This window comes from Myotis brandtii, unplaced genomic scaffold (assembly GCF_000412655.1).
Source record: "Myotis brandtii unplaced genomic scaffold, ASM41265v1 scaffold493, whole genome shotgun sequence".
In the NCBI taxonomy this organism is placed as follows: Eukaryota; Metazoa; Chordata; class Mammalia; order Chiroptera; family Vespertilionidae; genus Myotis; species Myotis brandtii.
The window spans coordinates 1,919,569-1,947,125 of record NW_005368827.1 but is presented as its reverse complement, the minus strand read 5'-3'; the positions used below and the strand labels follow the sequence as shown (position 1 = coordinate 1,947,125).

General features: G+C 35.8%; 2 protein-coding genes across 2 annotated transcripts in view; both read right to left on the bottom strand.

Moving 5' to 3' along the window:
• The window catches only part of LRP1B (low density lipoprotein receptor-related protein 1B), a 1,756,854-nt gene that overhangs the window by 1,429,628 nt on the left and 299,669 nt on the right, over positions 1–27,557 (bottom strand). The window lies entirely within an intron of this gene.
• LOC102258365 (transcription elongation factor SPT4-A) lies at positions 15,476–16,192 on the bottom strand. The gene has a single exon (XM_005876640.2). It carries the CDS (start codon positions 16,168–16,170, stop codon positions 15,817–15,819), a length of 354 nt encoding a protein of 117 aa, XP_005876702.1. The 5' UTR covers positions 16,171–16,192; the 3' UTR covers positions 15,476–15,816.

Sequence of the window (27,557 nt, the reverse complement as noted above, 5' to 3'; positions counted from 1 at the left end):
CCCCCCCAGTGCACAAATTTTTGTGCACCAGGCCTCTAGTTATATTTATAAGAAATAATAAGGTGAGGGTGCTATTAGAATGATGAGCATTCAACCCTGATAGGTGTGGCTCTATTGGTTGAGCATTGTGGCAGGCACAAAGTTCACCAGTTTGATTCCTAGTCAGGACTTAAGTAGGTTTGACCCCTGGTCAGGGTATGTGCAGGAAGCAACTGATATCTCTCTCTCTCTCTCTCTCTCTCTCTCTCTCTCTCTCCCCCTCCTCCTCCTTCTCCCTCTCTCTCTAAAAGCAATAAAACATATTTTTAAAAAGGAAACTGGAAATCCTCCCCCCAAAAAAGAATGTTGAGCATTCAAATACAAAGAATTCTTTTTTTCTAGTTTATTTTTTTTCCTTAAGAACTAATACATTTTAACAATTATAGTTTGTTTGTTTTTAAGTCAAATTCTGCCAGCTGAATTGCCACAGAAAATTGGCTCACTGGGAGGGCAATAATTATTCACACACACACACACAATTTGTTAAGTGAATTAAGGGCCCCCCCCCCCCCCAGTGCACAAATTTTTGTGCACCAGGCCTCTAGTTATATTTATAAGAAATAATAAGGTGAGGGTGCTATTAGAATGATGAGCATTCAACCCTGATAGGTGTGGCTCTATTGGTTGAGCATTGTGGCAGGCACAAAGTTCACCAGTTTGATTCCTAGTCAGGACTTAAGTAGGTTTGACCCCTGGTCAGGGTATGTGCAGGAAGCAAGGAAGCAACTGATATCTCTCTCTCTCTCTCTCTCTCTCTCTCTCCCCCTCCTCCTCCTTCTCCCTCTCTCTCTAAAAGCAATAAAACATATTTTTAAAAAGGAAACTGGAAATCCTCCCCCCAAAAAAGAATGTTGAGCATTCAAATACAAAGAATTCTTTTTTTCTAGTTTATTTTTTTTCCTTAAGAACTAATACATTTTAACAATTATAGTTTGTTTGTTTTTAAGTCAAATTCTGCCAGCTGAATTGCCACAGAAAATTGGCTCACTGGGAGGGCAATAATTATTCACACACACACACACAATTTGTTAAGTGAATAAAACAAATAACATAAAAAAGGACTAGGCAAATAAAAACAGTAATATATAAATTGTGATAAGTGTATAATATAGTTTTACACAAAATTACCTATTTTCTCTGGTTCAAATAGTCATTCTGTGAGCTTGTAAAGGCTGTACAGTTTTATTAAATTGCAATTACTCTGTTGGCTATTTTGACAATGCAACCCAACAGTTCATTGGGTAAATAGTTCATGTGGTGACCACCAGGTTTGCTGGCAGAATCACTGTCGCAGACACATTCAAATGCTGTGAAAAAGAATCCTCAAAGTAATTTTCAAAAACCTACTGGCTGTAAATAATACTAGAGCTTGCAAGTTATACTTCAACTACCAATACTTGCTTTCTTTTCCTATTCCCATGAAACCAATCAAATGTATATAATTAAGGTTGTGAAAACAAAGTTCTAATGATTCATTCAAAATAAATATTTTTTAAAAATATATTATTATTGATTTCAGAGAGGAAGGGAGAAGGAGAGAGAGACAGAAACATCAATGATGAGAGAGAATCATTGATTGGCTGCTTCCTGCGCAACCCACACCAGGGATCTAGCCCACAACCTGGGCATGTGCCCGGACTGGGAATCAAACCGTGACCTCCTGGTTCATAGGTCAATGCTCAACCACTGAGTCATACCAGTCAGGCTACAATACATGTTTTTTATGTCTTAGAAATATCAACAGAGCTAAATAATTAAAAAACAAACAGTGTTTCATTTCACAACACTGGGAAAAAATACTACTTTGCATGTATTTAATTCATTACAGACTATTTTAAGTTTCAATTATGCCTTTAAAATAGGCAGCAAGTCTCAAACCTAAGAGGAAAACGGGAAGTTTGAAGAAAAAGCAGAATGCACAAACTAAGATACCTAAAACTACAGGTTCACAAATAAGGTTTCTTGATTATTATTATTTCTTATGAAATTCTAGTTAACCCAAATAAAGTAGTTCCATTAAGTAAATTAAATATTTTAGTAAATATGCATTTTCTTCTTCTATATTTAATCCTGTAGCCTTAAGTACATAATTTTTTATCCTCTCTTAAAGTATTTAATTTTTAAAATATATTTTTATTGATTTCAGAGCGAATGGAAAGGGAGCGAGAGCTAGAAACATCAATGATGAGAGAAAATCATTGATCTACTGCCTCCTGCATGCCCCTCTGAGTATCGAGCCCTCAACTTGGGCATATGACCTGACTGGGAATTGAACCAGCACCTCCTGGCTCATAGGTCAATGCTCAACCACTGAGCTGAGCCAGAACAGCCAGGCTAAAAGTATTTAATTTTTTTTTTTTGCTTTTCTTTTTAATACTTTATTTTATTTCAAAGAGGAAGGGGGAGAGAGAGACAGAGAGAAAGAGAGAGAGAGAGAAACATCAATGATGAGAGAGAATCACTGATCGGCTGCCTCATGCACACCCCCTACTGGGGATCGAGCCTGCAACCGAGGCATGTGCCCTTGGCTGGAATTGAACCTGGGACCCTTTAGTCCGCAGGCCAATGTTCTATCCACTGAGCCAAACCTGCTAGGGCATAATTTTTTAAAGTATAAATAACATTAGATTGGATAATGCCCTTAGCAGTTACACTTAGGAGGAAAAAGAAAGCTTGTCTGACATAGATTTTATTATTATTAGCTTTATGTCTGTTCTTTGTCATAGTATCTTCATCAATGATGCAGGAAATAATGGTACTTTGAATGTATTTTGGGGCCTTGTGAGGAAGTAATTTCAATACAATAAGAATATTATAGGGAAAAGACTCATCAAAAATATTTCAGAGTAAAACAGTATTATTGACACAGTAAAAGAAGTACTATATTTATTAACTGATGAGAATATGTATAGATTTCTTGTAGTCAAATCCTGCCATAAGTTTATACAATCAAACCTGAATAGCCGCAAAATAATAACCATCCTATCTAATAAAAGAGTAATATGCAAATTAACCATCACACACTCACTCCCTCACTCCATCAGTCCGTCACAAAGATGGTGGCGGCCACAGAGCTGGAGTGATCAGGAGGTTTAGGTTGCCCCCGGCGATGGAGGAAAACAAGCTTCCCACCTGCCCTGGCCAGCCCTGAGCTCCGCTCAAGGCTACAAAGTTTCAATTATAGAAGATAAATAAATCCCAGATACCTGCTTCCAGCCTGCGGCCATGGCCAGCCTACAAACAACCATCAGCCCCTCACCCTGGCTGGCCAGGCACCCCAGTAGGGACCTCCACCCTGAAGGGGGTGTGGTCAGCCTGAAAACAGCCCTCAGCTCCTCACCCAACCTGGCCAGGCACCCTAGCGTGACCCCCACCCTGATCCGGGACACCCTTGAGGGCAAACCAGCTGGCCCCCACCTGTGCACCAGGCCTCTATCCTATATAATAAAAGGTAATATGCAAATTGACCCTAACAGCAGAATGACTGGGAATGACTGGTCACTATGACACACACTGACCACCAGGGGGCAGACGCTTAATGCAGGAGCTGCTCCCTGGTGGTCAGTGCACTCCCACAGGGGGAGCTCTGCTCAGCCACAAGCCAGGCTGATGGCTGCCAGCACAGCAGTGGTGGTGGGAGCCTCTCCCACCTCCTCAGCAGCGCTAAGGATGTCCACCTGCAGCTTAAGCCTGCTCCCCGCTGGCAAGTGGACATCCCCCAAGGGCTGCCGGGCTGCCAGAGGGATGTCTGCCTGCCAGCTTAGGCCCGTTCCCCCGGGGAGCGGGTCTAAGCCAGCAGGTGGTCATCCCCCAATGGGTCCCAGACTGCGAGAGGGCACAGGCTGGGCTGAGGGATCCCCCTCCCCTCCCCCGAGTGTACAAATTTTTGTGCACCAGGTCTCTAGTTTAGTAATAAGATTAAGCATAAATTAAAAATGGCAATGCAATTTTCCAAGAACAAGTCACTAGACTAGAATAGACACTATCATATCTCTATTTGTAGCATATAATAAGCATTCAATAAATATTAGCTGAAAAAATAAATGAATTATTGTCTTACTAAAAGTATGTATAGTTGTCTAAAGTTATAGAAAGTGTGTGTGTTGGGGGGTGGGGTGGGTGTTTACTCTTCCCTCTTTTCAAGAACGGAGAAAGGCAGAATGGAACAAGAAAATGTTCAAAAGAGAAAGTTTTTGAAATGGGTTTAAAAAATAGATATGGATCTGGAAGAGGTGAAATTTATTAGGTGGAAAGCATTAGGAAAGTATAGGACATTTCACGGAGAAAAAACAATGTAAATGAAAGGCATATGAAACTGCACTACCACTCCACTGTGTAGTGCCAGCTACTTGATTACAGAGTGCCTAGCAGAAAAAATTAAAATGTGGCTGGACAGCAACGGTACAATTATGTCTTGAAGGGCTGTGATTAATGTGCTAAAATGTTTTGGACTTTATTTCATCAGCCGAGGAGAGACACCGACTATTTTAAAGAAGGTTTTAAACAATGTTTTTGAGAAGAAGCATCTCATTGTGCCACAGAAGGAGAATTCTGTGGAAAAAATATGCAAAGTAATTAAGAAGATGTTAAGATACCTTTTCAGTTATATAGCCAAGAGGGCCTCAACTCAAACATTGAAAAGAAAAGAGAGAAGGAAACAAAGTAGGCATTTCAGAGGTAAACAGATGGCATCTGATGGATCAGTATAGAAACATGGCAGAAACAGGTGTGTCTGGTGGAAGGAAGTGTGTTACGGAGTGGATGACCAATTAAATACATTTGGTAGAACGGGAGAATAAAATTTCAGTGGGAAAGATACTAAATTCTGTTTTGAGCATACAAGGTTGAAGGGAATTATGTGATATTTGGGGAAAGATGTCCAAATCTGTTAGAAATATAATTCTGGGACAAAGGTGGAGGGTGGGTCAACCATGATAGTTCATAGTGTCCGATTTCACAGAAAAATCAAGGAGGAATGAAATCGGGGAGGCTGCACAGTTGGAAAAAAAATAACTGGATACTTTGAAATGGCTACAACAAAGAAAAAAAATCTCACAGTAACCTGAGGATGTTAAGATGATAAAGCAACTGTAGAGTAATATTTCCAGAATAAAAGAAAAACTGCAGCGTGAATGAATGAGAAAGTTGAGTTGAGTTTGGATGGGGATATATTTGCTACTTGTTGAGTTTATTGTTTTTCACAAAAGATAAACATGTAAAAAGAGTATAGACTGAGCTAATAAAACCAAGGATGTGTAAAGATTCTAGAATACTTTTCAATGCTTTTTTTAAAAAAATTAGTCCAGCTATTCTTCTGAATGAAACATTATGGCACCATGTTGTCATACTATTGCTTTAATCAGGTTATGAAAATACTGTTCATCTTATTGTCTTAGACCACATGATGGCTTTAAGCAAGTATATTCATTAAATAGGGTCAGTCAAATATTATGAACTTTGGAGAAACATTTATATGTAAATAAAACAGTGGATCACAAAGTTACCTATTTCCCTAACTTAGATGGCTTCTACTGACTAAATGAATCATCTTTTCATAAGTGTTTCATGGAAATATTTGTGTGAGAATCAGCCATGGGGGAAACACAGCTGTCTTACCATTGGGAAATCATACAATCTAAATCAGTTCCACTATTTGCCTCTGAACTCCAATCCAGAAAAAGACTAACAAATATTCATCCATAAAATTCCCATGGGTTCTCATAGAAATCCCTCACCCAAATGGAAGACATTTCAGCATAAGAAAGACATTCTGAATGGGAGGAAGGGTAGCATTTAGTATAAAATTGGGGGGGGAAAGTGTACAAACAAGAAAAAGATACAAGTGCTTGGATACATGAAGCAGAATCATGGATTCTTATGACTTATCTGTGATAAACTTCTATAAATAGAATTTACTTTCTCTGACTGTTGTATTTTTCTCCTTTCTTCCAAAGACCTTGTGAAGTTTTACTTTTTTTGAAATCCTTCCTCTAAGCATAAAGAATCAAGCAGCTGCTACAGATAAAATGAGCATCACCAGCAGATATTAAAACTGTCACCTGATGGAAGCTGGGGCTCACCATTAGGCCTTCAGGCAATAACCTGAAATATAATTGGGTAACTCATATATCAATTAGTTTTATATTAGTCACACATGACACTAACAGCTAACGATATTTCTTCATGCTGCTTTCTTAATTGCAATGTGTGTGTGCACATATTGGATATCTCGAGATCGAATTATGTCCTATAAAAAAATCTAAGCTGTTAGTTGAAGTTTATTAGAAATCTATAAATCTAATAGTAGAAATATTTTATCTTATTTTAAAATAATCTTCAGAATCATTCAGATTTTATATCTATTTATATTACATAAAGTAATTTTTATCATTTGGACATTTAAGAATATATTTGCACTTAGTGATTTTCTATAAAATAATTAAAGCATACATGTAAATTAGATTCACAAAAAGGGTACTATACGGAGGTGGGCAAAAGTATGTTTAGAGATGTTGATACAGGAAGAATACAATATTTGGTAAGTAATAATACAAGAGTCAACATTATTTTAGAATAGTAGGAGTGGTGGAGGATCCAGAGAAATGGGACTTTGGCCAGTAGTTACGCAGGTTTGGAAAAGACAAATATGATTAGAACATCTGTAGGATATCATAAGGAATAGACTGTCAGGAAAAGATAGTATAGGTGATGTTTGTTCTAAAAGTAATGAGAAATAGGAGAGAGTCTTTAAGATGAATTGACAAAAGTTGTCATTAAAGAAAAAGATACTAAAATTAACAGTGATTAAATGTATTTTTCTTATCTGATTACTCTTTTTTGTCCTTAAAATATGTTTTAGACCAAATTAGAGGTTTTTTTTTTTTCTTGATCTTTAATCCATGGGTAGATTTATGTTTCTCTGGAGAGCCTCTGAAACAACATACAAAATATTTTATGTATTTATAATATGCAATTATTACGAGAAAATCTTTAGCTTTCATCATTATTGTACAGACCCCCCTGACTTTAATAAGGCTAGAAGCACTGATTAACTTTACATTTCAACCACATGTGCTATAATAATGTGGCATAAACTAAATAAGTCTGCTGGACTGGAAGTTCTTAAGAAAAACAACATTTTTCTTCTTTATTTGTGTATCTGCCCAAGCATCTATCTAGTATCATGGTTTTAAATAGTGAAAGGGAGTTAATGAATGCTGTTTGAATGAATAAATAAATGATGAATGGAAATAAAGAAATAGATGGATGAATCAAGAATTTTTTTGTAGAATTGGAATATTAAACCTCACTAACAAACACATTAAGCCTGAATGTTCTTCAATCAAAATCAACTAAGAAATTAGTTTTCTCACATCAAACTCCTAGATAAATGACTATAATGTTTATGTCATTGATATGATTAAAAATAGATGACATGTAGTTGCAAATACAGCCAAGGAAAACTGAAGCAGAGAACACAAAGTAAGAGCATAGTTAAGAGTAGACGTTGACCCAAGTATGTTCTCATGGGTTTAGGAAAACAAAGAGGGTGGCTTGTTAACCCACAACTTTCCATCTCATGTTACATTTAATTCACTAAACACATATACTGAGCACCTACTATATAGCAGATCCCAGGCTAGAAGTGGGGCAAACAAAAATGCAAAGTCTTAATAATCTACAACCCAAGCTCTCTCACATCTGGTGAATCATAGATAGACATGACAATCAACAAATCAAATAATTACTTTTGGGGGTATGAGCATATGAAGTGTCAACAAAGGAGCACAAAATAACAGTGAAGGACTCTGATCTACAGAGCCACTATATTTATTTTGGAAAATTAATAGAAGTTTTTATTAATGTTGTTGATGTGTTTCCAAAATTCTCTCTGTTCTATTTCTTTTCCATCTCTCAGCTATTAATTTAGTGATTCTTTGATTCCTCCCATCCGTCACTCTGCTGAACTATGATGAGCCTTGATTTCTCTTAGCATTTGAAAAGACAAAATTAGGGAATAAGGTATATGCACATCATTAAATATACCCGTCTTTTTTAGTCAATATATTTAGGCATTTGACATCTTATGCACATATTCAATGATCCTTTTGTGGAGGACATTTCTCTGTATTTTGGTTGAATGCTTCAGCATGCCTCAATTACTTAATAATTGAGGACTCATACACAAATGTAACCTTTCAGGATGAATTGTACTCATTGGCTTTCTCACTGGAGAAAGTATTTTTAAAGGAGGCTGAATGTATTCAGGGCAAAAATCCATTCACTTTGTTGGACATAAAATGTTTCATGTTTGAGTTGGGTCACAAACTCTTCTAAAGCAGCGATTTTCAACCAGTGTGCCACAAACATTTTCCAAAACATGCGAGGCTGACCAGTCAGTGGCACTGACCTCTCTTCCCTAAGACTGTCAAATAAAAAATAATAACAGCCAACACAGTAGCTGTCTGGTGTGAATGAATCCAAATTTATATCTATTTAATTTTTTCAGACATGCAAAAACTACAATATATGTTTTGGTGGGCCACAGAATTTTAGTAATTAGTTTATGTGTGCCACGAGATGAGAAAGGCTGAAAATCGCTGATCTAAAGAATATGGAACTGGGTTTTTAACTGGAGTGGGTGGGAAAATTGATTGTGAAACTTGAAATTCAGGTTAGTGTATAAACTTTCCATTATCTGTTAAGGATATTAAGATGCAGCTTCAAAAAGTAGAAGCTGAGTAATTTGACTAGCAATGTGCTTTCTGGAAGACTATTGAACCAGAAGAGCTGGGATTCCTGAGTTTGGACAAAAAAGAACATTGATTTTTTAATTTCCTTTTAAGATGCTTATATTGCTCAGTACAGCATGAGTTATACTGAAACAAAAATGTTTTAAGTCTTGAAAAGGACTTCATGCTGTTCTTAGCGGATTTGAGAGGCTGAAATTGTATTCTCTAAGTGTTTGAACCATTTAATTATATGAAAGGGGCTGTAATAGGAACAAATAATATTCCCAGTTTTTATAATGGAAATATCATTTCAAATAGGAAAACTATATTATTGCTTTTATCAAGCCAGAATTATAAGTTCTCCAATATATGTAGTTTACTTTTCATATGTATATGCACATACATGTAACAAGGAAAATGCTGAAATATTAAAAATTCAGGCCAAATGCTCAGACAAAAAGAATTTACAATAGAGGTCCTTCCAAAGTAATTTCTATAATTAAAAAAGTTTAGATTTTCATGGAACCTTCTTTTGTGTCAGTCCACCATAAACAGATAAACAATGATAAACATCTGCCCACTCTCTCAGTAACAGCCCTACTCAGTATTTCCTGTTCTTGACTATCTTTAGAGAACTTGAGATACCAAAGTTTATATTTCATGTTTAGCAAGATCTATGAAAATAAAGGAATTATAGTTTATATTCTGCTGAAAGGGAAGTGAACCTTAATGAGAACCTATAGATATTAACTAAGGAAAAATAATTACAGTTCAATCTTCTTTGCAATTAGCATAATCTGTTGAAAAAAGAGTTACTGTAGATGTGCCCTAAAATAAAGCTCAGATCAACTGTTTAATTGCAATCCTCATCTAATAGAATGTTTCTAAATGAAAGACATTAATAAAGTAGTATTGGGATAATCCTCACACATATGCCTTCCTAGCATTGGGAAAGAAAAAAAATAGCATCAAAATGAGTTTTTATGCTTTCTACAAAGAAATATTCATTCATGGATTATGCCCATGTTTTAGTTACCTCAAATATAATTGGTCAAATATTTTTAATTAGTGGATAAAATTCCTATCAATTAATAATATGAATTAAATATTAAAATAGATTTTTAAATGGAATCAACTGTATACTGATCCCTGTAATTAAGATTATACTTGTTAAAGGCCACATAGACTTTAGGTCATCTTTATTAGAACAAATTTTATCCTCCAAGTATTTATTGAGCATCTGTTTTAAGCCCATTGCAGTTTAGGAAAGTTGTTAAGTGATGAATTATCCAGAGATCCCTGCTTTCATGGGAGATAAGAAATAAAAAATTAACATAATAAGTAAAGTCATTAGCATGTTAGAAGGTGGCAAGTTACATTGCCAAGGAAACCACAGATTTATAAAAGTAAATTTATAATAGTAAATTTTAATTTCAGATTAATAAGAAATAATTTTTAGTAATGAAATTTCTCAGAATGATTGTAGTACCTACTCATTACTACAAGGTTGTCCCTACAGAATCATATTTCAATATGACAAGTACCTTCAACTCCTTATTTTTAAAGAAATGGTAATCCTGATGTTTCTAGAGGGAAAAGGTAATTTTTTTTCAGAGATAAATTGGTTTTCTAACCACAGGTAAAATATTTCTACCAGTTTATGCAGTCTATGGCCTTAGAGTTAATACATTTCTAGAACAAAGTAGCTTAGTCTTTTCTCAACAGAATCCAAGATAATGTAGTTTTGTTTCAAATGAGAATTTTTGCTTTAAAGAAGCCATAAAAGTAGTTCTAGTTGGACCAAGGATAAGTAATGATGAAATTACATGCCTTAATTGAAATTGGAGGAATCATATTGAATAACACTCTTATGAGTAAATACAAATGAATCTAAATTTCAATTAGAAAATGATGCCATTTGCCCTATCTGGTTTGGCTCAGTGGATAGAGCGTTGGCCTGAGGACTGAAAGGTCCCAGGTTCGATTCTGGTCAAGGGCATGTACCTTGGTTGTGGGCACATCCCCAGTAGGGAGTGTGCAGGAGGCAGCTGATCGATGTTTCTCTCTCATCAATGTTTCTAACTCTCTATCCCTCTCCTTTCCTCTCTGTAAAAAAATTAATAAAAATATTTAAAAAAAGAAAATAATGTGATTTTATTTAATCATCTATATAAATAAAAGCCCAGCAACCAGTACAGCAGAACGACCAGAACGAAGGAACGACCAGAACAACAAGAACGACTGGTAGCTATGATGCACACTGCGGCAGCTAACCTGTCTGATCCGGGCCCTGATCACCACCCCCCACTGGACGGTCCGGCCCCTGAATAGCCCCCAACACCCCAGTCAGGGGCAGGGCCGGCCGCCAACCACCCATGGCCCCTCCCCCTGCCAGCCCGGCCCAATGAGCCTGCTTCGGGGCAGGTGGGCTGGACCCCACCCATGCATGAATTCCTGCACAGGGCCTCTAGTTAGATATAAAAAATGACTGCCTTACTTTAAAAAAGACAAATTTCTGAATGACACGTACATTACTCAGATTTCAGTTGCTTCCCACTTGTTACATAATAGAAGTTTGTACCAAAATTTGCAAAACTGCGTATTAAATTGGACAAAAACACAAATATTTTTAAACTTTAAAATGTACGCATATTAGAGGAACTCTGTTACCCCATGTTCTGAATAAATATTCCCTCCCCAGTCTTTCATGTTTGCTATCAATTCCTTCATTTGTATTAATTTCTTTCCAAATAATATTGTTTGTTTTTTATTCCTTTGCTTAAAAATAGGATTGCTAAGCATTTTATATGGCACAATGTACTACATAGCCAAACAACAACCAAGCCTTCACCAGCCATAAATAAAAAAGCCAAGGAGTGATTACCAAACTGATTCAACTGGGGGGTGATATTTAGAAGTTATCATACTCTTGTAGAACACGATAGATTATTGACGTATTTGATTTCCTCATATATTGTAGCAAGAGTATTACATGCTGAAAATACTACATCATATAATAACTAAAACATATTAAGGTATGAAACCACAATGATAAACATATGTATTTGTGAAATAACCAATGAAGGTATAATTAATAATGAGTTTGAATATTAATAAATATTCATTTTTGGTAGACAAGCTAGAACAAGAATCAAAATATAAAAACCATGGCAGAAAATCTAAAAATAAGTAATTGTTTCCCTTATGTAAAATATCTGCAAATTATGATTAGACTTCTATTAGTTTCTTTTTATAATTGTCAGAGTTGGTTAATTGAATGACTTTCATTTTTTTTAATTCGATCAGCTGCCTCCTGCACATTCCCTATTGGGGATGTGCCCACAACCAAGGTACATGCCCTTGACCAGAATCGAACCTGGGACCCTTGGGTCCACAGGCCGACGCTCTATCCACTGAGCCAAACCAGTTAGGGCAAATGACTTTCATTTTTTTGTGAGGAAGAGAATTGCTATATGGGACCATACTCTCTGAAAGGCACCATTGAAGGCATGTTACCCAGCCTAAAACTCTAGAACTTACTTATAGTAGACTTTACTAGAGTGAACTATAATTCTCTACTCACCTGTTTGTATCTCTTACTAGAATAATTTAAAAGTTCATGGTAAAATTTAGACAGAATTTTAGAGATTTATCTGTCATGAAGGAAGAGGAGTTTAATGATTAAAAACATCCTTATGGGAGTTTTGCTAGATATGAATCCTAACATTTTTCAGGTAGGTGAATATGGGAAGTTATTTCATGTCTCTTTCTCTTGGTTTCCTCATCTGTATGGCTTGAATAACCCATATCTGCCTTACGTGGTAGTTTCTGGATTGGGTGCTTAATTGCACATAAAATGGTTTGATGTGTTCCTGACACAAATAAGTTTTCAATAAGGTTAGTTCTTATTACTATTTTATCTCATAATATAATGGATGTCACAAAGTAAGTAGTTAATTAATATTTTGGAATTAATGCCTGATAGAATGACTACCAGTAAATACATGTATGCATGAAAACAATCTGAAAGAGCAGCACTTACTAAAGTTCAGATATTTTACCAAGATATGTTGCCCATTTCAATGCATATCTTATTTAAAGGTCCACCAAATACATTTAGAAAAGTCTTTGTACATGACTAATTCTGACCACTTCTACTAATCACATTTTGCTAGAGGGTTACTCTAAATACTTAAAGTAAAATCCCAGAAATAATTAATATCAAATGCAAATCATTTGAAAACTAATATGATAGCTTAATAACAACAATTATTAAAAAGACTTATATAGTAACAACTATTTCAAATTTTTAATCATTATTAAAACAAGAGGATCAATTAGACCCACAATTCTTCTAATGCTTTTGCTCTATTTGAATATATAGCTAGAAATCTCATTAAAAAACTTAGCTCCTTAATCATGTTTCTTCTGTTCTTTTTTTAAAAATGTATTTAATGAATATTTTGTTGATATTTTGGGCAATATTTAGAAATGTATTTGGAATATCTTTGATACTGTCCTTTGTGGCAAAGCTGTAGCCCTAATATTCAGACAGTACAATGCTCCAAAATAAAGCGAGCATTTGACAAAGTATAAAACAGGACTTGCTTATATATAATCCATCATTATTATAGAATGGTGCTGTTCTGAATTTCATTCATTTACAGAGGTCACTTTGTAATCCCAATGAAGCTTTTAGAAATTGTTTAACCAGATTGTACATAAGATAATGCCAGGGCTAATGTTTGTATTTTAATTAAATGTATGATCACAAACCAAGTTGTGCCCTGAGTGAGAATATATCATAAGGGCACAGCTCATCTATGGCCTACTTAATTGCCAAACTTTTGTTTGAATGACTAAAAATAACCTACAGACAAAACCTATGCAGATCTCAATAATACAATTAGAAACATTTTTCTCTATTGATTACAACCCTTTTTATAGTTAGTAAATGAGAATAGATTTCAGAGATAATATAGAGACAGCTTGAACCAGATATTATTCCCCAGTAGAACAGTTTAACAAGAAGGCAAGCTATATTCCACCGCACTGCACGTTATAGCAGTGAGCCTTCTCAAGGTTGGAAGCAGCAAATTTCCAATTTCCGTATCCTTTTCATCACTGGCCTCCATGCTGAGGCAGGCGGTATGGGTGGAGCAGCCACAGGCAATGGTGTAAGCTCTTCACCTCATTTACTCAGTGAATGCTTTACCAAGGGAACAATAACAGCAGCCAGCAGGGATGACAATTTAAACCTACCAATACAAACGGGGACCCTAAGGCTTTCATTCACTCCTTCATTGCAGATTGCCTTAGATCCTATTTAATCACATCCTCTCTTACCACTCACTTCTGAGCAATAAAAAACCAGAACCAGGAAGAAGTTAATAGTCTTCATTAGATTTTGACCTTACTCTCAGAATCAGTTGGGGGTATCAGTAAAGAGAATTCTAAAAATTCTCCTACCTCCTGCCCCCTACCCTAACCCCTGGCTACCTTCAACTCATCCTTTAGGTCCGGATGAGTTTTTCCTCTTTCATGGAAGCATTCACTGCTCATCCAGAGTTAGTTGATATCTTCCCGCCACCACCCCCACCCCCATGTACCTTCATAGAACTCTAAGCCTTTCCAATTTTGCTACTATCAAAACTGAAATTAAATAAGCCTGCATGTAATTAATTGTTAAATGACTGTCTCACCAACCTATAAGGCCTGTGTCAGCAGTGACCCTTGCTGTCATTTCACCGATAACACAGCCATTATAACTGTGTCTGATGTCTGTATGGTAGGCGTGCAATAAATAGATTTCAGATAAATAAGTGAATGAGCCAACTTATTTATATTCAATGTAAAAAGTCTTCATTTTGCTTACCAAGTTATAATGGATCTGGTAAAAGGATAGAAGAATCACCTACACTAAAACCTGTCTTAGAATATTTTTTGTCCAACATTATCAGTTCAGATATCATTGGAGAAATTTTTCATTGTGCTAAACTGCTATAAAGTTGTATTATTAAAATATAACAACACAAATTGGAAACTCCAAGATTTTTAAGGTGCTAAATGATTATCAGAATCCAAATATTTGCTTGTAGAAAACTTTCATCATATACCATGTTCTACAACATTTATATTCTATGATAATAATTCAGAGGAATGGATTCTTATTCCAATGAGACTGGAATTTCCAATTTTTTTTTCATGTTTGCCTTACTTTCTTAACATTTTGAATTTTTCTCTTATCTAGAACTTAACCTTTCTTACACTATTTAAATATTTTTCTTTCATCAACTTCACAATTAGGTGATCTTAATTAATTTATGGCAAAAATTTCATGTAAACAATTCAACACTGTTATGATATACATTTCCAGGAAAAGTGATAAAACCCATTAATGAATATTTTAGTAATATTTCATCTTTAGAGTTCATTTTTAAAATATTTTATTGATTTTTTACAGAGAAGAAGGGAGAGGGATAGAGAGCCAGAAACATCGATGAGAGAGATGGATCAGCTGTTTCCTGCACGCCCCCCACTGGGGATGTGCCCCCAACCAAGGTACATGCCCTTGGAATCGAACCTGGGACCCTTCAGTCTGCAGGCCGATGCTCTATACACTGAGCCAAACTGGTTCGGCCAGGGTTCATTTTTTAATATATAGAAATACATGACTGCATTTATCAATGTAATATTGCATTCTCTTTTTTTTTTTTTTCATGGGCTATGGGTTCACGTTTATTGGTATTTGATACAGAGTCCTGACCATAGGCAAGGAGGCAGCCAGAGGTGTGGGTGGAAAAAAACATCCTACTCCACATTCAATTCACTCTATTAATCCATCAACCCACACCACTCCTACCCCAACTAGTAGTCCAAAGAAGATAAAATGGCCCAAGAACACACTGTACTGCTCTCTCATCAGTCTGAGCCTCAGAAGAATTGGAGTGTGAGGAGTATTTGAAGCTCTGTCCATTTAGTTTCACAACAATAAATAAGCAGAGGCAGGAGGCGGTGGCAAAGACACTGGCAGCCATACATCTTGCTAGGTCTTTATAGCTGTGTCTCTGGATTTGTAGGCCACTCCTCGACTTTTCAGCTTCCTCACGATTCCTTGGGGCAGGCGACCAGTGACTGACACTGCATACACACCAGACTTAAAGTTACTGACTCGTTGCCACTTAGAGACCCAGCTGTCCTCTGGACTCATCATTGCAATGATTCCATCAAAGGAAGAGCTGGTGTACTCGTATACCATCTCTCGGTTACCCTTCATCTGAAGGTATGCATCACAATTGTCACAACCATCATATTCCAATTGGTCTATAGTCTTGACCAGCGAACACAACAAACAAGCCCGCAGATGCCGCAGGTCCTTGGGCTCCATCTCCAGAGCCATCCTATCGACAGGAGCAAAACAGCGAAATTCTCGCATTCTCTTTATCCTTATAAAATATCTTCAGCAATTTATAATATGTCAATTATCTTAATTTAAAAACTGAAAGCAAATAGAAGTAGGGTTAAATAAGAATGCAAAACTCTATGGAGGTAAGATTGAGAGAATGCATAGAAAAAAAAGACAACACGGTGGTTTTTAGAAATGTCAAAGTAGATTCCAGTTTATTTAAACTAGTGTATTAAATTGTATATTTTCCTATAAGATCATAGTTTTTCCTGTTGTTGGGTGGATTAACATTTATAAAAATACAAGTGTAAAACTGTAGAGCTTAGGGATAGGTTGATAGTGGTTGATACCAGATTGCAACACTCAAGGCATTTCTGCTGTAGGCCAGTCATTTTGACCTAAAGTCGGTGGATAAGATAGGATTTAAGAAAAGCAATTCCACATTAGATATAGAAAGATAGAAAGGTATGAAATACAGGAAAAAAATAGGGAATAGCTATAAATGTTGCAAACATTTTATTTTATGAAATAATAAAATAAATTATGCATTATCACATTTGAAAGCCTAGCTAAAATTGATGTTTCTAGGAAAATATAATAAATTACAAAAAAGAAATAAATAATTGAAATGAACATTAATCATAAAATAATTTGAAATGACAGATCACAAAATCCCCAAATGTTATAATTCATGTTACAATAGTTTTTGGAACAGGTTATTCTTAAATTAAATAAATTATTTTTTTAAAAGGAGAAACTAGCTCCTTGAATCTAAATCATGTGGAAACAGTACAAAAATGTTTAATTATGGTTATGTTTTATTTATGTACAGAATTATAAAAATTCTAGATGTAAAAAATAATTAATCCAAAAATATATTAAAGTAATATGATATTAGTAAGTGAAATTTACTTCAAGTTATTTAATTTCAGAAAATAAATCAATGTAACCTATATTAATGAACTAAAGTAAAGCACAATTACATTATCACCTGGAGTGACATAAAAAGTTGTTGATAATGCACAATATCTTCTAATAACAAAAAAACTTCTTAAAATATTAAATTAGCAATTTTCTTAACTAGAAAAATGTTACATACAAGGTTTTATAGCAAATTCTATACTTAGAGATTATATTTTTCACATATTTTTGAAGGTTGAGAATATGAGGAGGGCTTTTCTTATTACTATCAATGTTCATGGGCTACTAAGGTTTCTAACTAACTTTATAAGACAAGAAAAAGAAAGAAGAGACATAAGCATAAAACAGAAAGAAGTTTGGGGGTTGGTTTCATTTTGAAAATTATATGATCATTTGCATAGAAAATTTATGGGAACACATTTGAAAAACTATTAGAATTAATAAGAGAACTCAGCAAGTTTGTGAGATTATAAAATAAAATCACATCCAAAATCAATTACAACAGTTAATATAAAATAAGATTCCATTTACCATAACAACACACGTGTTATATGGATTAACCTAACAATGAATGGACAAGCCCATAGTAAATGAACTTTTAAACAGTGTTGAATAGGTCAAAAAACATACCTGTTCATGAATGATGTGGTTGAATACTATGAAAATGTAAATCTCATCAAAACAATTAATAAATCCATTCAGCTTCATTCAAAATCTGAGTAGTGTTTTGTTTTGTTTTAATCTTGACAATTGATTTAACAACAAAAATTTTATGGAAGCAAATAGGTCTACATATGGCTAAAACTACTATTGAAAATGACAAAATTTGTAATTTTTCCCTACCAAATACTATATCATAAACTTATTGTATGAATGTATGTATGTATGTATGTATTTTAAAGAATAGTTTATTGATTTTTAGAGAGAGAGGAAGGCAGAAGGAGAGAGAAATATCAATGTGAGAGTGTAGCATTGATCAGCTGCCTCCTGCACATCCCACATTGGGATTCAAGCCCGAAACCTGGACATGTGCCCTTAACCAGCAATTAAAGTGGCAACCTCTCAGTGCATGGGATGGCACATAACTGAGCAACACTGGCTAGGGCATTGTATTGAAAAGACTATAGGACAGAGAATAGACTGGCAATTGAAAGAGGGAAGGGAGCTTGAGAGGCTGGGTAATAGAGGTGAAGGGATTAAGATTAAAAAAACAAACTTGTGGATACAGACAACAATATGGTGATTACTAGAGGGGAAGGGGGGTTGGGTAGCAGTGGATGAGGGTAAAGAAGGAATAAATGGTGAAAGAAGGAGACTGGACTTTGGGTGGTAAATACACAATACAATAAACAGATGATGTATTATAGAATTGTACACTTGAAGCCTATATAACTTTATTAACCAGCCGTGGGCAAACTACGGCCCGCGGGCCAGATCCGGCCCATTTGAAATGAATAAAACTAAAAAAAAAAAAGACCGTACCCTTTTATGTAATGATGTTTACTTTGAATTTATATTAGTTCACACAAACACTCCATCCATGCTTTTGTTCCGGCCCTCCAGTCCAGTTTAAGAACCCATTGTGGCCCTCGAGTCAAAAAGTTTGCCCACCCCTGTTATTAACCAATATTATCCCAATAAATTAAATAAAAATTACAGTAAAATAAAAACAGAAAATAAAAGACTGTAGGATAGACGCAGAAAACCATATAGTACAATAGAAAGTTTAGAAAGCCCAGAAACAGACATGTATACATGGACAATTTGATAAAGAGACTGTTATTTTGTAAATGTTAAATTAGTAAAACACATTAGGTAAAAAGATGACTCACTATGTGGAGAAAATTCTCTATCAACAGCATGTAAAATAAGAAGCTCCAAATCCTCACCTAAATGTGAAGATACTAAGAGCTTCCCAGGCAAGAAAAGGCTAAAGGTGGTCATCACCACAAAACTAGAATTACGTGAAATGTTAAATGATCTTTTTTATGAAGAAGACAAATAAAAGATCAAAATATGGCCCATATGGTTCAGTTGGCTCAGTGTCCTCCTGTGCATGTACTGAAAGATTGTGGTTGGATTCCCAGTCAGGGCACATGTATGGGTTTCCGGCGGGATTCCCAGTAGGGAGAAGGAGGAGGCAGCCAATCAATGTTTCGCTCTCACATTGATGATTTTTTTTCTCTCTCTTTTCCTTTCTCTAAAAGTCAAAAAAATATTTTAAAAAAAGATCAAACTATGAAAAATGGCAATAAATACAAATATGAAAAATGGCAATAAGTCCATCAAATTGAATCTAAAAAGCAAAATAAATGAATAAGGGTGGTGAAGGCCTGGGGCTAGCGGTGGGCAGGCTAGAAGAGGTTAATGGGGGGAAAAAGGGGACATATGTAATACTTTCAACAATAAAGATTAAAAAAATAAATAAATGAACAAGCAGAACAGAAACAGACTCAGAGAGAACATTTTGACGGTTGCCAGACAGTTGAGGGAAGGGATGAAAAAGGTAATGGGATTAGGAAGTACAGTTGATAGTTACTGAGTAGTCATGGAGACTTAAAGTATAGCATCGGGAATATAGTCAATAATCTACACTAATAAAAGAGAAACATGGTAATTGGCGTACGACCGCTACCATTCCCATTGGCTAATCAGCATATCCTTATGCAAATTAACTGTCAGCCAAGATGGCGGCCGGCAGCCAGGCAGCTGGAAGCGAACATGAGGCTTCCTTGCTTCAGTGACTGCAGACTCCAACGTTCCCCGCCTGACTTGCCGGCCTCTGAGTTGCAACTCTAAGCAACAATGTACTATGTTGCAAATAAGAAGCTAAACAAAACCCCAGAAACCAGCTTTCAGCCTGCCGGGATCTCAGAGCTGAAGTTATACATTGTTTCGATTATAGAACGGCAAACAAACCAGATACGAAGCCTCAGAGCTAGAGCCAGAGCTAAAGCTGGCCCAGAATAAAATAAAAAAAGAGAAAAAAAAGGAGCGGTTGGGAGCTTCAGTCAACAACCGCCAGCCTGAAAGCAGCCCTCAGCCCCTCACCCAGACTGGCCAGGCACCCCAGTGGGGACCCCCACCCTGAAGGGGGTGTGACCAGCGGCAAACAGCAATCATCCCCTCATCCAGGCTGGCCAGGCACCCCAGTGGGGACCCCCACCCTGAAGGGGGTGTGACCAGCTGCAAACAGCCATCATCCCCTCATCCAGGCTGGCCAGGCACCCCAGTGGGGACCCCCACCCTGAAGGGGGTGTGACCAGCTGCAAACAGCCATCATCCCCTCATCCAGGCTGGCCAGGCACCCCAGTCTGTGTGTGACGGGGTAGAGCCATAACCTCCCCATCGGCCCTGCCCTGAGTGTGACAGTGGCGGCGCCCCAACCCCCTGATCCGCCCTGCTCTGTGTGTGACAGGGGGTGGTGCCCCAGCTCCCCTATCAGCCCTACTCTGTGCGTGACAGGGGGCAGCACCCCAACCCCCTGATTGGCCCTGCTCTGTGCGTGACAGGGGGCAGCGCCCCAACCCCCTGATTGGCCATGCTCTGTGCGTGACGGGGTGGCGCCCCAACCCCCCAATCAGCCCCACCCTGAGCGTGACTGAGGGTGGCATCGCAACCTCCCGATCCACCCTGCTCTGTGCATGACAGGGGGCGGCGCCCCAACTCCCTAATCAGCCCTGCTCTGAGCCCGACCAGGGGCTGCACCTAGGGATTGGGCCTGCCCTCTGCCACCCAGGAGCAGGCCTAAGCCAGGAAGTCCTTATCTCCTGAGGGGTCCCAGACCGCGAGAGGGCACAGGCCGGGCTGAGGGACCCCCTCCCCCCCAGTGCACAAATTTTTGTGCACCGGGCCTCTAGTCTATATATAAAAGCCTAATATGCTAAGTGTCTGATAGATCGGTTGACTGGTCGACTGCTCGACCAGTCGCTATGACATGCACTGACCACTGGGGGGGCAGATGCCCCAACCAGTAAGTTAGCTTGCTGCTGGGGTCCAGCTGATCGTGACTGGGCAAGATGGGCCAGACACGCCCTGGAGCCCTCCCACAGTCCCTCCCCAGCTGGCCAAACTACCACGGTCCCTCCCTGGCCAGCCAGCCACAATCAACCCTGCTTGGGACTGGATAAGATGGGCCGGACATGCCCTGGAGCCAACCTCCCACGGTCCCTCCCTGGCCTTTAAAATATTTCTTCTAATTAATTTCCTTTCAATGTGCATGAATTCGTGCACTGGGCATCTAGTATAGCAATAACTATGTATGGTGTCAGATGGGTATGAGATGTATCAGGATAGTAAGTTATATAATGTCCAATTACTGGGTTGTACACTTGAACCTAATATAATATTGTAGGTCTACTGTAATTGAAAAATAAAAAATATATATTTAAAAATAAATAAATAAATGTGGAAGTACTGAAGTTTAAAATGTGAGAGAATGCCTCTGTGACAATAAGGAAAACTATTTGATATATCTGAGTACAATTTAGGATTTTAATGTGGTGATGCCAGGTACAAACACTGGGAAAGCCATTTTTAACATTTTAAATCTAACGAGAGGATGATTTATATTTACAATATAAAAAGAACGCTTCAAATCAGCCAAATAAGGTGTTATGTCAATATGAAATGAGCAAAATATATGAATAACCAATTCATAAAAAGAGGAGGTAAAATCAGTAAGACGAATATAAAGAGATGATCTACTTTTACTACAGAAAAATGCTACTTACAATGCCAATGAAATCTATCAAAAAGTCAATGACAAATACCAACTATTTGTGAGTACTTGGTAAAAAAAAAAAACCCAATATAAAATGTTGGAATATAAACTATAAAACTATTCTAAAAAATATATGTCTTAGGAAAACCAAACAGACCATCTGAGCATGCCACATATAGAAAAATATTCATGATGACAATATGTATGTTAGAATAGTTAGATTCTACTTTGGTGGTCATCACTAGGGGAATTAATAAATGATACATGGTATATGCATAGGCACATAATGGCATATTATCCAGGAGAATTCCAGCCAAAAGTGAAGATCTTAAAAATAAAATGAGGAATACAAAAATGTAGGGAACAGCATGAACTTTATAACAATAGGGGAGATTAGGCGAGTGCCTGGCACATAATAGGTGCTCAATAAATATAACTAAATGAGGATTATAATAAAATAAGTTTTAGGTGACAAAGCTCCTACAAAGGTATAATTAAAAATATTTGTGGTATATTTCTTTTCATTTTATTTATTAAATTGATCAGGGTGACATTGGTCAACATGAACATACAGGTTTCATGTGTGGTTTTCTATGTTACAAGATCTGTATATTGTACCACGTGCCCACCACCCAAAGTCACATCTAGTAATTACTAGTAATCTTACACTGGTTTAATAGAAAAAAATTATTTTTTAAAACTAATTTGGCCTTTAACTAAAGTGGATGAATTATCCAGTCTATATTAAGACCCTATATTAAGACCCTTTTCTCCCCTTACCCCTTTCCTCTGGCAACCACCACACGGCTGTTGGTATTCTTCATTTTAATTGTATTAATTTTTAAAGCATGATAATAAAAAATTGACACACCAAAATATGGTTTTGGGAGGGCTAGTCTACTAATATGACTATTCATTTATGTACTAGAATCAATTGTTTTAATTAATTCAGTTACAAGATCTATGTTTAATGTTTAACCAAATTTTCTAATTTATTATAAAAGTTTTTCAATGTATTCTCTTGGGTTTTCTTGGTGCATAATCACCTGTCTACAGATAATGAGATTTTTGTCTCAATCATTTCATGTCTCTTGCTTTGTCAGCCTACTAATTGTGATAATAGTTCTTTATTTTTTGGTTGTTCACAATGAAATGATCACTAGTTTCTTAACATCTTACTTATGCTGCTATTTATGGCTTAACATAGACATTAAATATGAAAAAGAAGTATATGATTCCCAAATTCTGAGTATTTTTTTAGAATTAGCAATTAGTTCCATTTTGTTTGTTTTTTGTTTTGTTTTTCAATTTTATTCTTACTGCCTCATATTACCTTTCTGAGGAAATAACATGTTGACAATTTAAAATATTTCACACTAATCAATATATAAAACATGTTACAAAATGACAAAAAGAAAAGTAGGCTTTTATATAAAATATTTGCCTTCACTTCTTTTTAACTATAACTCCCCTTTCACCTTTAATAGATGATCAATTTCAGATAATATAATATCCTACCCTGTAGTATATATTAATGTATACATATATGTAATATATACATATGGATATTGTGCATGTTTTACTCTGGCATAAAGTATGTATGTGTATGTATTCAAAACTAGTCCTCAAAAATTCTCATTTCAGGAATAGCTTAATAGGCAGGGGGGAAATAGGTTAACCAGCAAATCAGTAAGAGGCATCTATTGCATATTTGTCCCAATAGTCCCCAAGTATTCACCCAGAGTAATAAGAATTTCCTGAATCATGCATAGTTATTCTATTTGATGAGCCTGGAATCCTTTATTTTATTTTTTCTTTTAAAAAAATCAAAGGAATCCTACAGCCGCTGACATTAAGCATACTGATGGGAATTATGATCATATGTCAGAAAAATATATAACCCCTTTGAGCTCTGTAAGAACTGACAGTATTCCCATAAAATATTAAGTGCTCACAATAAAACCCCTTTGCAAGGAGTGGGAGGTTAGTAGAAAGAACCTGGAATGAATTCTGATTAACCGATTGACTTGAATTCCCTTGATCTACCTTTTTTAAGACTTCACAGACGTGGACAAAAAAGCATGGAAGTCACCAGCACATATTCATTTGGCAAATGTTTGGAAGACAAATAAAGGAATATGTGAATAGTAAATAGACACTATTACATTTGGCAGGAAAAATAAGGTGAAGCAGTATCTAATCCACTTGCCTCCACCCCCATATACCTAACTCAAAGTCAAGAGGTTGGTCACCTGATGATCACAACTCCCTTAAGTAGGTACAACACATACCCTACTTTTCCCAAATAGAGTTTGTAGATCTTTCACAAATGTTACTTTCTCATCAGCGATATACATCAAGTAGGTGTGCTCAGGAATACTCATATTAGGCTTTATTCTATAGCTATCCCTCTAAATAAGAAACGTAGATAGCTGTGTGGAAATTTGCCAGTTTGAGAAATCAAAACACTGTTTGAAATGCAACCCATTAACAATGCACAAATAAAATTAGCTCTTCCAGGAATTATAGATACCAAATAAAGCAGTGAAAACATCAGGTGGCCATTTGAGTACCTTACTTAGATATCTTGAAAGGCAGTAAATCAGTTTCAATTGGACAAGACTATTTCAGTTTTAGTTTTCCAATGAAGTTCCCAAGAGTAGGTAGCAATAAGACGTTTGTACCAACACCTAAGTACATTTCACCAGGATTAGTCCAGATATTGCCAGATAGACATACTTCTATAGAAAGCCCCTTGTTCCTATAAATGGATTCTAAAATCTGCTAGATTTTCCTGGTTAACAATTCCGTTCAGGAGAGTGGGAATGGGTATCTTGGGTAGATTTTCCTGAATTTGACATAGCATATAATGTAGGCTTTTTAAATAACCTCCCTAAAACTCACTATGTCTCCTACCCCAACACACTTGATGGATTAGCCACAATTTTATCAGGTAGGAATGCCCTCAAAATTCTCTTTTTTACCTCTTCTAATCAGACAAGTACCAGTAAATTAATCTTTTAAAACCAGGTCCTGGAAAAGGTAGTTATGATGAATAAAGTGACCAACAGTGTGACAAGATGCATTGATTTGCACTGAATTGGACTTCAAATAAAAATATGCAATTTTTATTACATGGGTTCTTATCATAAAAATTGGATCTTTGGTTAATTATAAAATATATACCTTTCCATCCTAAGGCACAGGAAATTATTGACTAGGCATTCCTTGAAATGAATAGTCTTTAAATGTACATTCAACATTTATTGAAAAGTTAGGGAGAGGGGTTAAATTTTTAAATATATTTTATTGTAAAAAATTATATATACAGCATGTCCCCAAAAATGTATACACACTGTAACTGCTGATAGCTCAATTTTGAAAGTGAAACGTATTTCAATAAATACTGCTTTTATAATTATTGAAAGTGTGTATATACATTTTTGGGTGGGCACCCTATAAATAATGTTTTAAATTATGTGTTGACACAGGCAAGAAAACAAGTAGAATAGTAAAGATAATTTTGCAATAAAAATAGTTATGCAGTACCTGACATTATAATTTTTTAAAATATAATATTTGTTAAAAATATTAAACTAAAATAGATCATTTTAGTACTGAAGAAAGAAACAAATAGTTTAATGGAACAGAACAGAAGTGAGAGAGGTTCACATGCAAATATGAAAACTAATACACAGTAAAGGGGGAATTTTGAAGATTATCCCATAAAGTATATTGGTTTCACTAGCCAGCTAGTCATTAAGTAAAAGGCACAAACAAATCTAAAAGTATATAAAAATAAATTATAAATGAATCAAATATTTTAATAAAATATTAAAAGAAAAAATAGTAAAAGAAAACGGGACCATACTATTTTCAAAAATTTTACAAGAAAAAGGACATTCCAGGTATAATTCTGGTCAAAATGAGGGCAGAGTTAATGATGAATATATCACTGCCATATAGAAAGGTTAAAGATGTAATAACTGGATGGACTTATTACTTAATTCCTATTTAAGCAGAATAGAACTGTTCTATTATAGAACATACAAAAAATAAGAAAAAAAAGAATAATTATAGGTTGCTTCCATAGAAACAACATGGATCAAAAATATGTTTGTCTTTGCCCTAGCCGGTTTGGCTCAGTGGATAGAGTGTCAACCTGCAGACTGAAGGGTCCCGGGTTTGATTACAGTCAAGGGCACATGCCTGGGTTGTGGGCTCGACCCCCAGTGTGGGGCATGCAGGAGGCAGCTGATCAATGATTCTCTTTCAGCATTGATGTTTCTATCTATCTCTCCTGCTCTCTTCCTCTCTGAAATTAATAAAATATATATATATATATGTATGTCTTTTAATTATATGAATATTCATATCTTTGGTGATTGTTAACACCTATCCAAAGAACAAATACAATGGAAAAATAAACTCATAGATTCTACCAACCTACTTTTTCTTCAAATCCTGGTAGTAAGACCAGTGAACATTGAGAGAGGCTCAGATTTTGCAAGACTTGGGATGCCTGCAATGTATGTTTTTGAAAAACTGACTGTCATCATCATTTCACAATATAATAGTTATGAAGGAGTGTGGGGTTTAAAAGGATAATAAGATGTACCTTAATTGTTAATATCAAAGTTCTATTTTGCCTGTTCCGTTTAGTTGTGTTGTCAATTTGTACAGATAAATGTTTTTGTAATATTTTTAAATATTAAGAAAAGTATTATTTCCCCTGATATTAGTCAAACATTTAAAGTGTATATACATGTTGCAAAGTCTCAGTACAGTTTCCAAGTCCAAGAAAAAATGTCTCCTAAAGTTAGACATCAACACAAACTGTATGAATCCATCATAGTTGAGTGTCAGTGGGCTGCTTATTTAAATTGAAGTTTTTGTCTCATGTGAAAAATCTGTGTGGAGTGCTGTCCTTATCAAATGAACTGATAAAAATTAATGAAGAGGCTAATGTGAAATGGCATCCCAAGTCAGGAAAATATACAAATTTAGCAGTAAACACAAGTAGAAGAGAACATTATCTAACAGGTATAAAATATTAAAAATATTTTGAATATATGTGTATAGAAAGAGATATATGTCTTTATATATTTATTTATCTACCTATCTAGTTCCATAATGTCTTACTTGATTTAGCTTGAATATTCCAATTCTCAAATGCATTGAGCAGTACCTGTTTGCAAGAGTTAAGACAGCTACTATGATTATTGTAATTAAAAAAATGTCCAGGTTATTTATAGGATAATACAAGAAAATGAAATTCATTATCTTGCAAAGTATGCAACAAACCATTAAACACAGCAATAAAATCAATTGGCACAAAAAATGCAATTATGTTACATTCATGTAAACCTTTCAGGGAACTAATTTCTAAGTATCAATCATAACTGATACTCATCATATAAACATCAAAGAAGCACTTATATTTTTAAAATGCAATAACAAGTTTCCACTATCTCACAAAGAGAAAAATGTTAAATCAGAACATCATCATAATTGTGGCTGGTAATCTCTAATCATCCAAATCTCAGCTCAATTTTGTATAACAAAAGTAAAGAAAAAAAGCAATTTCCATTTCATCAGGAAAGGGTATTATAAGTCTTGTTAAAATGTGATGGTTTATTTCTAATTAACAACTATTAGGTTGCATTTCAAAATTTTTCTAACACCACACGACTAACTGGTAAGCAATCAAGACATTAAATGAAAATTAAAAGTCAGT